Below are 12,858 nucleotides of genomic sequence, written 5' to 3' on the forward strand. Positions count from 1 at the left end.
GGACCGCTCCGACTGTCCGGCACCAGGCACCGCCGGACCGCTCCATCTGTCTGGCACCGGGCACCGCCGGACCGCTCTGTCTGTCCAGCACCAGGCATCCCCGGACCGCTCTGACTGTCCAGCACCGGGCATCCCCGGACCGCTCCGACTGTCCGGCACCAAGCATCCCTGGACCGCTCCGTCTGTCCAGCACCAGGCATCCCTGGACCGCTCCGTCTGCCCGGCACCAGGCATCACCGGACTGTTCCATCTGTCTGGCACCGGGCTACCCCAGACCACTCCACCACCGGGCACTGCCGCGGAAACCATCAGAAACGGCCCAACTGGTCAACCCACTTCCCCGGTGGCAGGTGAAGACCCTTCCACAGAGCAGCCGGGCTCGGCGCAGCAGCTTGCCCTGTGCACGACAATAGGTTCGGGTTAGAGAAAACGGTTCTGCGGGTTTAGTGCCGTGGCAGAGTGGGGCATGTTATGCCTGTTGGAGTGAGCTGGCTCCGCGCGCTCTCCCAGTTTGGCTTTAGCACAATGGTTGTGCTTTCTTGCTACTTCTAAATTGAGCGACCTTCTGTGCAAAGCCTGTTTTGTCTGTTGGCTGTGTGCGCAGCCACCCAGCCCTCTGGGAGAATGGAGCTGGGAAAAAAGTGTGGGTTTTATCATTAAGCCCTCAATTTTAAATTAAAGAGTACTCAAAAAAATATAAGGTACATATTGCTGAAAAAACACCTATTTGGAGAATAGTATCAGGGCATGGATATGAACACTGAGAGGGTGCTGCACACTCAGCTGTTCCTGCAGGACTGAAGGGCTCCATCACTTTGCAACCTGGTTTAGGAAGTGATCAGGTTTTCTGAGCAAGTTTACCATCTTTGTTCAATATTTATAGTGAAGGTGCAACTGAAATCGGGAATACTGCCATTTGTGACAGTGTTTCTTGTTCATCTTCCGTGACATCTGCATTATTTGCATGAAGGGGGGATGTCCTCTCCCGATAACCTGGAAGTCAGTCTGCATTTGTTTCACTTTGGGCATACTCAGCACCAGGTCTGCTCTGATAATTTTGCCAATAACATTAAAGGCAAAAGAGACCACAGCAAGGACTTTACAAAATACCTACCAAAACCCTCCCACTGCGCTGGTCATGCTTTGGAGCCAGCTTTGCAAGCAGCAAACTGCCCGCATGGCCAGGCCAGTGACCCGCTGCCCAGGGGTGGGCACCACCGGGGGCCACGGCCTCTCCCAAAGCATCGCGGCAGCAGCCCATGCGGTCGCGCGCACTGTGCCCCGTGGTGCCACACTGAGAGGCTGAGCTTGCTCCAAAACCTTGTTGAAGGAAGGGAAATAACCAGAGGTGACATATGACAAGTTAGTTTTTATTCAGTGCATCGGACTCATACATCACCGCTTCGCCAACTAACAATATTTCACACATTCCTACAAAACCAACGCCGAGTCCAGTCTCGTGTTAAAGACGCCCAGGGTAAAATGTAAAGCAGTCTATCAAATATTTACCTTAGTAAGAATAGCTTAGAGCCCAGTAACAGGCTGTGTCCAGCGCGCTGGTGCTGGGCTGCAGCAGTGGGTGGAGAATGGATCAGTGACTCACGGTTGGTGCAGGGCTTCGTTAACAAATATCTAGACCCAGCTCATTAACATCTCAGCCAGTGTTTATCAGACTGCTGTAGAGCCTGGCCTCCCTCCTGCAGCTGCTAGTATGATTTGAGCATGGGTGGAGCTGCACCTAGGAAATCCCTCATGCAAAACTACTACGGCACTGGAAAACCTGATTTGGGCTGGGGCACCCGGTCTGTGCTCCACACAGAGGACAGTCACTCTGGCGGCACAGCACGGTGTGTCCCCACATGTCCCTGTCCCCACAACTGGGCCGGCAGCAGCAGTCAGAACGGCACAGCAAACCAAAGAGAAATGCAAAGTGCTCAGGCCTGACTATGGGGGCAGAGCGAGACGTTTTCAGGATGGAGGGGTCCTACACTGCAAAACTCTGGGCAGGGATGCCTGCACGCACAACAAACCAGGCAACTAGGTGGATGGTGGGGAACACGGGCAGCTGGAGCATCCCCGCTGGTGCCACTGCTGGGGCATGTCTCTCAGCCCCGCACACGCTCTACTCCCTGTTCTCTCCCACACAGGCAGGCAGTGTCCTGAACCCTGTCCCACCCATGGGACAATGCTTCATGGGTATGGCTTGGAGCTGGTCCCTCCTCCCTCCTGCAGGAATCACCCTGAGCAGCACAGGGTGCCCTGGCAGGGGAACAGGGCTGGTGCCAGTCTTGTGGCTCCCCAGCAGAGCACTCCCAGCAAATCCATCTCCGCTCATCCCCCTCCACCATCCTGCTCACGTCCCCACCTGCCCTGTACTCCGGCCACGACTCTCATCCTGCCTCGTCCCTGCCCTCAATCGTTCATTCATTCTGTGTCTAAGGAAGGAGAGAGCACATTGCCAAATCAGCTATCTCAGAGGAAATCTATTGAGTTTTATTGAGCTGCCCGTTACGGGGCCTGGACTGTTTATGGGCAGTCCCTGCGGCGAGCATGTGGCGCTAAGGCATGGTGACCGTCCGGCCGGCGCTCCTGGCTGCTGTAAAGCGCCTCTTATTCCTCAGACCAGAGAACCTCTCATCCAGCGTCAGGCTGGTCTGCAGGGGAAAGGGAGAGCGAGTCAGTCCCGTGTCTCGTGGCAAGGCACGGCCAAACCTGTAGCAGGGTATTGATTAGAGCCCATCAGTCAGTACGGTGCTTCACAGCCAGTTAGTCAATTAAACCACTCAGCACATGGAGACAAGGAGCTTGACAGACTGTGTGCGGCTGGAAAACCTCCAAGCAGTGCCAGCCCCAAGACACCAGGCATCCTCGACAAGACCAGGAGCAAGCAGATGGCACTTGAGCACAAAGCATCAAGTAAACCCAAACTGTCCAGATAAGAAATGACGGCAATGAAGAAGGTGGAGCAGGATTTCTGACCTGCCTCGGGTCTCCTGGACCATACTTCAGCATCAAACGTGGCACCGAGAAGGTCACCAAAGCAAAGAGAGAGCAAAGCCCAGAAGTGCTGTGTGTCTTTGAGGAGTGGGGAGCACCAACAGTGAAATGGTCCCCCCCAGCCAGGCCAGCTCACAAGCAGCATCTCCCTGCTCCAAGCAAGCACATGGACAGGCCTAGAGGCACCAACAGAGTGGGGAAAATCAAGCTGAGTCTGTAGTTGCTGACCAGTCTTCTCAGATGCCTTCACTTTTGTAAGTAACCCAGCCAACACGGCTGCAGGACTTTCCTCCTGGGTTATGCTAGATAAACCCAACTGGCAGCCCCAAAAACCTGAGCGTGATGTTAACAGCTTAGGGGCGGGGCTGCTGCAGAGTGCAAGGTGCCGCCTGTCCCGTTGACAATCCTCTACCTGGTTGGCCATTGCACGGAAATTGAATCTCAGCAGAACTCCCTTGGGCTGGGGCTTGGTCATCCGTGGCGGGGGCCTCTGGCTTCGCAGGAATGGGCGCTTGGATCCGGGCCTGGGGAAAGCATGGATCTGCAGTCACTCAGGGTGTTGAGGCAGCTCGCTGCCTGTTGTCTGCAAACCAACAAGGAACACAGGAGACACCCGCCTGCCCCATACGCCCCATGGCATGTCTCATGGCAGCCTGGGTGGGCCTAAAGGGTGTCAGGAGAGCTGCTGTGCAGGCAGAGTTCCAGCACTGGGGACCGTGTCACATCAAGGCTACCGTGGGGTGCTCTCTGCACCCAGAGCATGCCAAGGGCCCTCACCCACCCTTCTTTCTGCCCCTGGGTGCTGCGTGCTGGGTCCTGCAGCTGCACTGGCTCAGCCCAGGGGTGAAGCTGTCCCCTTCCAACCTCTGCACTCCCCTTACACAGCAAGTGTGAGGGGTCCCTTTGGGGCGCTTGCCATTTCCCCACGACACCCCACAGTGAGCACAACCAGCCTGCCACCTCCCATACGCTGCTGGCACTTTCATTTCTCCTTCCTCCAGATAACAAATGAGCCACACGGTAATTACTGTCTCCTTTCAGATATGCCAGGAAGGGAGGGAGGGAGACATCATTTGCTAACCATTTTGGGTCTGAACCATTCATTGAAAACTCATTGTAGAAGAAGCGAAGCTGCAGTAATGCTAAAGGGATTTGCAATGGCTTTTGTAGGGCTCCCATCCTAACAAATCACCTCATTTACTTACACGCCGGTCTGGCCCGCCTGTGGATTAGCCACAGAGACCGTCAGAACTGCTCCGGGGCTGGGTTTCACTTGCCACCTGTCGAGACAGGGAGATGTATCCAGCTTCCATTCAAGCACGAAAGAGCGTGTCGTGTTTGCAGCGTGACTTTTTTCACCAATTACCTTCTCATCCTTGGTGGTTTCCCTTCTCCATTAGCATCCATCTGCTGTGAAATACATTTAAAAATAGTGACTTAAAGAATTAGCTCTCAGAAACACTGATTCCTTTTCCAGTATTTCATTTGGTGTATCTGAATAGCTCTTTCCTTGCCTGTTGTCAAGAAATTTGCTGATTTTGGGTTTCCTGCAGGCAGAGGGATCTCTATGGGGTGGCTTTACCTTCCCTGCTTGTGCTGCTGTACAAGCTGCAAGGTTTAATTTTATCACCTGCCTAGGTTTTATTTTCCAGCCACCAGAATATTAAGCTGTATTAAAAATTGCCTGTCCTCCTGCAAATACTTTCCTAGGAATATATGCATTGTTAAAGTCATCCAACTCTCCCAGTTACTTCTGGAAGCAAAGCACAACTAGGCAAAGGCTGGTAAAACGAAAGGCTTGGCATCATCACCAGGCTGCAGAAAAAATGTCTTGATACTGACCCCTCTCTGGAAGTTGGCTTTGGAGAACCGCTGCTGCACCCGCTTCTGCTGGAAGGCTGGTCCTCTGTTTAGCAGGAAAGGCCTGCTGGGAAAGGAGGAGAGAGAAAAGGATGTAGGTGAATACGATGCCAGGTCTCTCCTAAAGTTTAATGCCGAAATACCTAACCCTGTGTGAGATTACAGAGCAGTATGAAAAGCAAACAAGGCTGTGTGTTACCAAGTTCAGCCCAAGAGGTTTTTCTGCCAGCAAAGGATTTCAGAGGAACTCATTTTTCTGCTCAAATGAAACAACAGCTTGTGTTTGTTCTGAAGTCTGCTCATTAAAAAAAAAAAAAATCATGGGAGAAAAACATAGGAAAAAAGCTGGTCAGAAGGAACCTCTGGAGCTCACTCAGTCCCTGCTCTGCTCAGAGCAGAAAACGATGGAATTGCAACGGAGCTGCCTTTTGAGCACAAGGACCAACAGCCACCGAGACTGTGCCCCACGCCCGGCAGCCTGCCTTCGTCACAGCTCCTGGGGTGCAACATCTGCTCCTGCAGCCCCTCACCGGGACAGACTCCCTCTCCCTCTCTGTTCCTTATGGCTGGAATCTGTATTTCCTGTTTCATCCTTCAGCAGTTTTCCCCAAAGTGACAGAGGAAAAGTTTAATAAAAATACAAAGGTCACACTTTCTGTGCTTTCTAAAGTGACACATCTAATACCTGAATTATTAACTATCAGCATGAGGTTGTTCTATTGCCAGGTGCTTTTCCAACATACCCAGGGGTATTTTTCTCATGTTGCATGAGCTGTAGCACTCCCAGTTGGCACAGACTGAGCACAGAGCCCCAGCAGCTGCACAGGGAATCACTAAACCCAAAAAAGCCCAGAGTTACCGAAGATTTTACCTCCTCCCTGGGGCGTGGGTGCTGGCAGCAGCTGCTCTGAATCTCTTGGGGCCTGGGGGTGGTCGTCGCCGTCCCTCCGGCTGCCCGCTGCTGCTGCTTTTGGTGAAAGCATCGTTGCTCTTGTTGCCCTGGAAGAACAGCGAGAGCTCAGCAGTTGCCACCTGTGCCACAATCTCCGCGCATGAAGAGGGAACGAGCACGAGTGACAGCACACAACTGTCCCCCCCTCCACTGACTGCCACTGCCTGAAAAGCCAGTGAATTTAGAATCACAGAATCTTTCAGGTTGGAAAGGATCTTTAAGATCATGAAGTCCAACCATTAACCCAACACTGCCAAGTCCACCACTAAACCATGTCCCTGACACCTCATCCTCACATCTCTTGGGTGGTGACTCCACCACCTCCCTGGGCAGCCCGCCTCTCACTAAATCTATTAAAACCTGGTCTCGTATATCTACGGCAGCAATATTTTTACCGAGCAGTATTGCTGTAATCTGAACATTTGGGCTTAGCATGCACTGTTGTCAACAAGCAGTACATGTACCTTCATCCTTGGGCATGAAACTACAAGTACCATGAAGAATGTTTCATTCTAATGGTGCAGAAATACCAAGAAAAATTAGTCCATGGAGAGCAAATCTGGCACAAGCCAAGCATTACAGCTTTGCTCAGGTTTCTTTTCGGTCATTGACTCTTTCTTGTATGGACACGTACGTTGCCCAGTCCAAGCCCTGCATGAAGCGTATCAGAAGACCCCTTGGCAGCGTAGGTTCTCTTGCAGTTACTTATACAAACTGCCACAGATTCCATCCCATTTTTTATTGTGGGACAACCACCACCACTGTTACTACCCACTAAGTGAGATGTGTGTCCACATTCTTCCCACTTGGTTTATTTCTGCAAAATAGAAACTACTGTAGAATTATGCCTCCTGGCAACTGCTTATTACTTTCTGTTAATACCCAACCACACTCAATATCTGAGTCACCGCAGTCTTTATTTTCAGGAATAACCACACTCCATGCACATGCATGCTCCGTTTAGGGCTCTCTTATTTATACCCCCAGGACACAGCTATTGAATGTGCCATCATGTTTGCCACTTTGCTGTGTTTTTAAAAGCTTACTGAGCATACGTGACCTCCTAATTGAGTGGACTGGAAAAAAACCAACCCCCTCTCAGAGAGGACTATCTACCTGCTTGATTTCCACCTTCTACACCAAGCTAGTTTAATATTAGTGATACTCCAAAGGAAGCTGTAAGAGCTACTTTAATGGTGAACATGAACCTTATTCCCAACTCTTGAGTCTCAAAAAACAAATGAAAATATTTCATGTGTGTTTTTGAACAGAGACAAGACCTAAGCATTTAAACTTGAAAAAGGGAAAGCCATGAATGCAAAAAAAAGTGCATTTTACACTGAAGCACTTGACAATTTGACCTATGGCTGTCACAGTACTGGGAGTCAGTGTCTTTGTAGGGGAAAACCCACTTGCTAGTGAAAACTATGTCCCTGAACCAAAGCCACTTGAAGCCAACAACAGTCTGTCCTTTGACTTCACCTGACCTTGGAAAATGCTCTGGGTGGAGGATGAATAAGTGTGAATCTTAATATTCCTTCCCTGAACGATAATAGTAAGATGAGATGACATGGAATTTGTTTTCACGGAAATATTTTAAACTATTTTAAGAACACATTTTTAAAAAAATCTTTTTCTGTAAAACCCATGGGAACTGATTCAGTAAAATTATGCGAAGTCATAAGCTTATAAAACCAACTGGAAAATTGCTATTTTATATGCATATGTGTCTGTACTCACCTATGCATACAAATGCTGTGCACAGGCATATGAAAAGATGGTGCCTGTAAAATTTTTATGCAGATTGTTCTTTGGGGTGATCCAGCATCATAAAATCTAGCAGATTTTTACATGACATTTGGGAACAGCTGTACCTTCCTTACCCCCCTACCTCTTGAGCTGATGCCTGGCGATTTAAAGGGCTCACTCCATTTAATGTGGCAGCTGCTTTTCTCCTGGCACCGGGCACAGTATTCCTGAATGGTCTCCGATTGTATTGTTGTTGTCCAAACCCTCTTCTGAAGCGGTTAGGTCCTACAAAAATAATCTCATATTTTAGCATCCTTTAAAGCTCGCTTCATGATTACAGTTTTGCAAGTGGATTACAAGCTTAACATAATACGATATAGGACTATCTATATAAATAGTGAATCACATTAATTTATTCCAGAAAAGTAAATTAATCTTGCAGAATATTAAATAATTTACCTTTCCAACGTCTCACTAACATTCTTATTATATGTAGGACTGACAAACACATCATTTGATTTGAAAGAATATAGAACAGAAAAGCCTCCCACAATTCTGATTCCTATTAAAAGCAGGAACGCATGCATCAGGAAACCTGTCAATCCGTTGTCAGAGCTCACATTGCTATGAATTAACTGTGAAATGGAAAAAGCTTTTCGCCTTTTGATACAGATATACAAGTGACTTGACCATCTGAGGCCACCTCCCAGCAGCCTGGAATAGCTCTGAGTACCCAAATTACAGCACTTGATAAGTGAAGACTGGACCATAATTTTTGTATATATTTATGTTTGGGGTTTTTTTTAGCTCAACATATCCTTTCTTACTGCATATATTGAAGGGGGCACCTTCTGCTGCTGGTTTACGTAACTGCACAGTACATGCCCACCAACAGCCCATCTTGCATTTAAGGTTTTCCCCTAAGCCTGTTTATGATTTTGAAGTGTGCTGAAGGGTCGAGCAAGAGGAAAGCACTCTGTCAGATGGAGGCACAGTGCATTAAAGCCTAATTACTGCACCTGATAAACTTCTGTAGTCATAATGAATATCTCTTTTCCAGGTCTCTATGCCAGTGAAATGTGCACCTGTACTCAGGGGGGTGTATAAATCAGGCATAAAGCATGGCAGAGGGCAGCAAGAGTGCGGCTAAACCCCTGCACCATAGAGCAGAACCCCACTGACACAGACCACAGAGCAGTTAGACGCATTTATTGATCCTATCCCATCGATTCTACATCACAGCAATTTACAGTGACTTGCAGCAATTAGAAATGAAGTGTTCTCAGGCAGCAGGGACATTGCTGTCAGGGGCCATCACCACAGTGATTAATGAAGGCTCCAGCCCCAGGCGGTAACACTGGTCAGTGCCATCGTGGGCTGGTTACACTGGAATACAAGCGATGATTTGAGCTGCTCTGGCTCTAAAACAAAAAGGGTGCCAGGGCATGTCTGTGGGAAGCACCTCCCGAACAGCACATCGGGGTGCTTCGCTCCCTACAGCCGGAGGTGCTGCTTGGGAAGACTCACAAAAATGCAATCCTGCTCATGAGCTCTGTGGGGCCAGCAGTTATTTTCTTTGCAAACGACGCCCTCTCACCACAGAAATGCAGGTGTGTAAATGTTCCTTTCCCAAGAAACACTTGAATTTGGCAATCTGTGTCTTTTTGACCAGAAGTGGTCATGCTGTGTTTAATCGCCATTTTTTCCCCTCCTGATTCTGTCCCCACAGTTTATTTTTGCCTTTCTTGTTCCCATCAACAAGCACCCTGGGCTCTTGCCTGTTTGCCAGACCGCCCTCCTGCACCCTGGAGAGGGCAACTCCTCTTGCAGCAAGACAGACTGAGCTCAGCTGCCTTTCCTGGGTATCTCACCAGTGCAATGGGAGGGACTGATGCAAAAGGCAGCCCTAACTAGAAAATCATGTCCCTGTCAGTCAGTTCACATTAAAGAGCCTCTGCTCAGTAGTGCACTCAGGCACGCCTCAGCCAGTGTAAATAACTAACGATGGAGCCATCGGCCTCCGAGGGATACCCTGTGTACACCAGCTGGGGACCAAGGCCTCGGCTCAGTCTGTCATGTATCCTGACGTGTGACACCTGGGAGGCTCCATCTCTGCAAAAAGTCTGGCAGATACTCAATAATGAAAGAATATTTGAATAAAATCACACAGCATCAGCCAGGGAAGACACCCTCCTTGTTTGGGAGCATGCTCAGTGCCTGGTGCTGAGCACACTTGCGTTAATCACGAGGCACCTCTGCCCAGCAAGTTCAGTTTGGGGAGAAGCACCAATCTAGACAGGCTCTTCTTCCAAAGTGATTTGAAATTCAAATTTCTTGTCATTACAAATCATCTTTCCACCACCGGGGAGATGGCTCAAGCCATATTCCAGGAGGGGGAAGAGCACTTTGCTTGCAGGAATTCTTGTGCTGGTTTAATCAGCATAATACCCTTCTCCATGCTCTGTCATTACAGAGCTGGGCTATTCTGATCGTCATTTTGATAATGGTTATCACGTCTCAGCCCAGAAGGGACTGCATTTCAGCAGGGACCAAAGTGAAATGAGCCCCTGAAAAATTACAGGCTAAATTCCCAGTTGTGCTAAGCTTCCCAAAATTGCCTCTGACATCAGCTCCACAGAGCATGGTGAGTCCCTGCACTTGGCAGGGCTGAATTCAGACTCAGTTAAAAACCTATGAAATGCTGAGAGTACGAGAAATAATTCTATAAATGAACAGAGAAGTTCTCCTTTTTGAAGAACAGCTAAAAAATATGTATTTTTAAAATTTCTTTGACTCTGCATGCAGTAGTTGCTTGAGTGTGAAAGAATATCAAAGCCTGTGTTTTTGACAGAAAAATCAATTTGCAAAGGGCAATTATCATCATTCTGTTCTGAAACGGAACGATTCTTGGTAAGGCAATATGTGGTGGAGACCAAGAACATGAGAGTGGGAGGCAGATCAGAGACAAGCAGGATTGCTCCTAGCAGTCCCACTGTCCTGGTGTGCCACTGGCACTACAAGGGAAGACTGCAAAGACATCGCTGCAAAATGTCACTAAAATCTTTAATGAAGTGATTTAGCAGTAACTTAAAAAAAATATAATTATAAAGATGGCATTTCATGCAGCAGATCACTTTGGTTTTGTAGATAAAAGCTAGTGGAACCAAACATAGATTGGTGTGTGATCACATGGTATTATAAAAAACCTCATCTTAAAAATAGCATGGTTGGCAAAAGTGATAAATTAGCTCCAATAACTGAGCTATCAAAGACAGTTACTGAAGGGTAATTTAAGTGTGTTCTGGGAAAAAGAGGATTAGGAAGAGGCATAATTAAAATATGCAAAGCCAAAAGGGAATAGAGAATAGATATTAAGTCACACTGAATTAGTAATTCATGAGAGGGTGAAGGGAGAGAAATGGATGAATTTATGCTCTGAAGGGGCCCTGATATTCCATTGTTGCAGAGAGAAAAGCTATTCAGAGCCCGAGTACATCTCATATGCACACAGGAATTAGATAAGAGAAGGATTTGAGAGCTGTATTTTTTTACACAAACGTGTTTTCCAGCTTGGCAGGCCTCCACTGTCCCAAGGTGCTCACCTACCTTGCAAATTCCTTTGCATCCATGCACGGAAACGGGGCCGTCCATACCCATACGCTGAATTCCTGTTCTTGATCTGCTGCCTTCGCCTGTCCCCAGCAGCACTAGTATCTGTTTGCTCTTTCCTGTGGCGTTTTATGATGTCATCTAGATCAAAATGAAAAAGAGGAAACCCATAAAACCTGCACTTTCTACTAACAGTGATTCTAACTTTTGGTGCTTGCAACTGTCCGCAGTGAAAATGGAGCTTGCTGTTCTGTGAGCTACGCTGACCAGACAATAAAAGATTAAGCTTAGCTCAGAAAGTATAGGATCAATTTACTCGGCTCCTGTGGGCTGGAGATTAGAGTGTAGCAAATTATTTAAAAATGTGCTACCAATCGGCACGTATCCCCCACGTGCAGGACAGAGATTTCAGAGCCACATCCCACCGAGGAATCCGATCCTGCAGATTTCCCACAAGCATAAGGGAATATGGGAGCTCAGTGATGGGCAGAGAACATTTTTTGAGAAGGTCTGACTTGGGAGGCTGCAGGAGAGGTGCTCAAAGTGGGGAGAATAGGCAGAAGCACCCATGGGTGCACCCACACTGTGACGGCCACTCCAAGGGCTCCTCCTGCTATGTGCAGGACACAGGCACTGCCCCGCGAAGAGGATCTCCCCCTGATGTATAAACAACACTAACACTGCCCAAGTGTCACGCAAACACAAGTGGGACGAATGTTCCTGGTAGCCCCTAAATTTGTCAAGGGAAGAACTGAAGCATGGCGCAGCGAAGGCTGCAGTGCGGGGGCTGCGGATGAGAAATCTCACTTGTACAAGGCAACTTTTCAAGAAAAGGGACACCATGGTCCTGCAAGCACTCATGGTTCACCAGGAGGTTGTAGGACAGTTTTCTTTCAATTCCCATCTCCTGGAGTCAACTACCTGCATGTCCTTCCTCAGTGTTTTAAAAAAACAAGGCAAGTTGCTAGCTCTTGGTGGTATGGGATGAAGCTTGAAGCCATAAATCTCTATGGCCAGTGAGCAAATAGATGCAACAGGCATAATGAGTATCAGCAGTATTGTATTGTAAGTTCCACAACCTTCAGGACCTGACTCTTGATTTTCTGATTATCCGGGGTAGATGCTCCTCCTATTACTCAAAATAGCTAACCTAGAAGCAGCTGGACAAGGATGTATTAACCACAGAGCAAGAACCTCTTAGGTTCTACTGCTCTCTGGTGAAGCAGAGAGTGAGAATATCCCAAACACAAAAAGACTGTGCAGGGGATGCCTGTTCTCCCCTGCAAAACTTGGGGTTTCCCATATAGACCTTTCTGCACAACATCAAGTGCACCAGCTGTTGTGCTCCACATTGAACACATTGATTCAGCCTCCATGCTTGCCCCACTGCCAGCAGCAGTAAGGTATTTTGGGAACCCTGCACAGTCCTCTGCAGACAGGAGGGAGGGCAAGCAGCCGGCTTCTGTGCTGCCACAGTTCAGGTGCCGAGACCAGGCACAGCTGCCTCTCACCTGGATCCCTGTCACTGGTCTGCCACAGACAGGGTATAACCCAGCCTGAATGCAGCAAAACAGACCCGAGATGACCAGCCAATGCCCCAGGACCTCCCTTGACCAAACTTCTCCTTAGGCAACTCTGAAAATGTCCCCTACTGAGCTCTTGCAGGAACTATGGAACGTTTCTCACTTTCT

General features: G+C 48.5%; 1 protein-coding gene across 1 annotated transcript; it reads right to left on the reverse strand.

The window, feature by feature from the left end:
• Window positions 1-2,558: 2,558 nt before the first annotated feature.
• LOC104505418 (UAP56-interacting factor-like) lies at window positions 2,559-11,308 on the reverse strand (the record flags this gene model as incomplete). Its single annotated transcript, XM_010149896.1, has 8 exons — window positions 2,559-2,654; window positions 3,410-3,521; window positions 4,203-4,277; window positions 4,364-4,407; window positions 4,840-4,921; window positions 5,729-5,856; window positions 7,701-7,843; window positions 11,165-11,308. Coding segments are annotated over 8 exons (824 nt in total), but the record flags the coding sequence as incomplete, so codon positions are not given.
• Window positions 11,309-12,858: the final 1,550 nt, after the last annotated feature.

Source organism: Eurypyga helias, unplaced genomic scaffold (assembly GCF_000690775.1).
Source record: "Eurypyga helias isolate BGI_N326 unplaced genomic scaffold, ASM69077v1 scaffold31294, whole genome shotgun sequence".
Taxonomy (NCBI): domain Eukaryota; kingdom Metazoa; phylum Chordata; class Aves; order Eurypygiformes; family Eurypygidae; genus Eurypyga; species Eurypyga helias.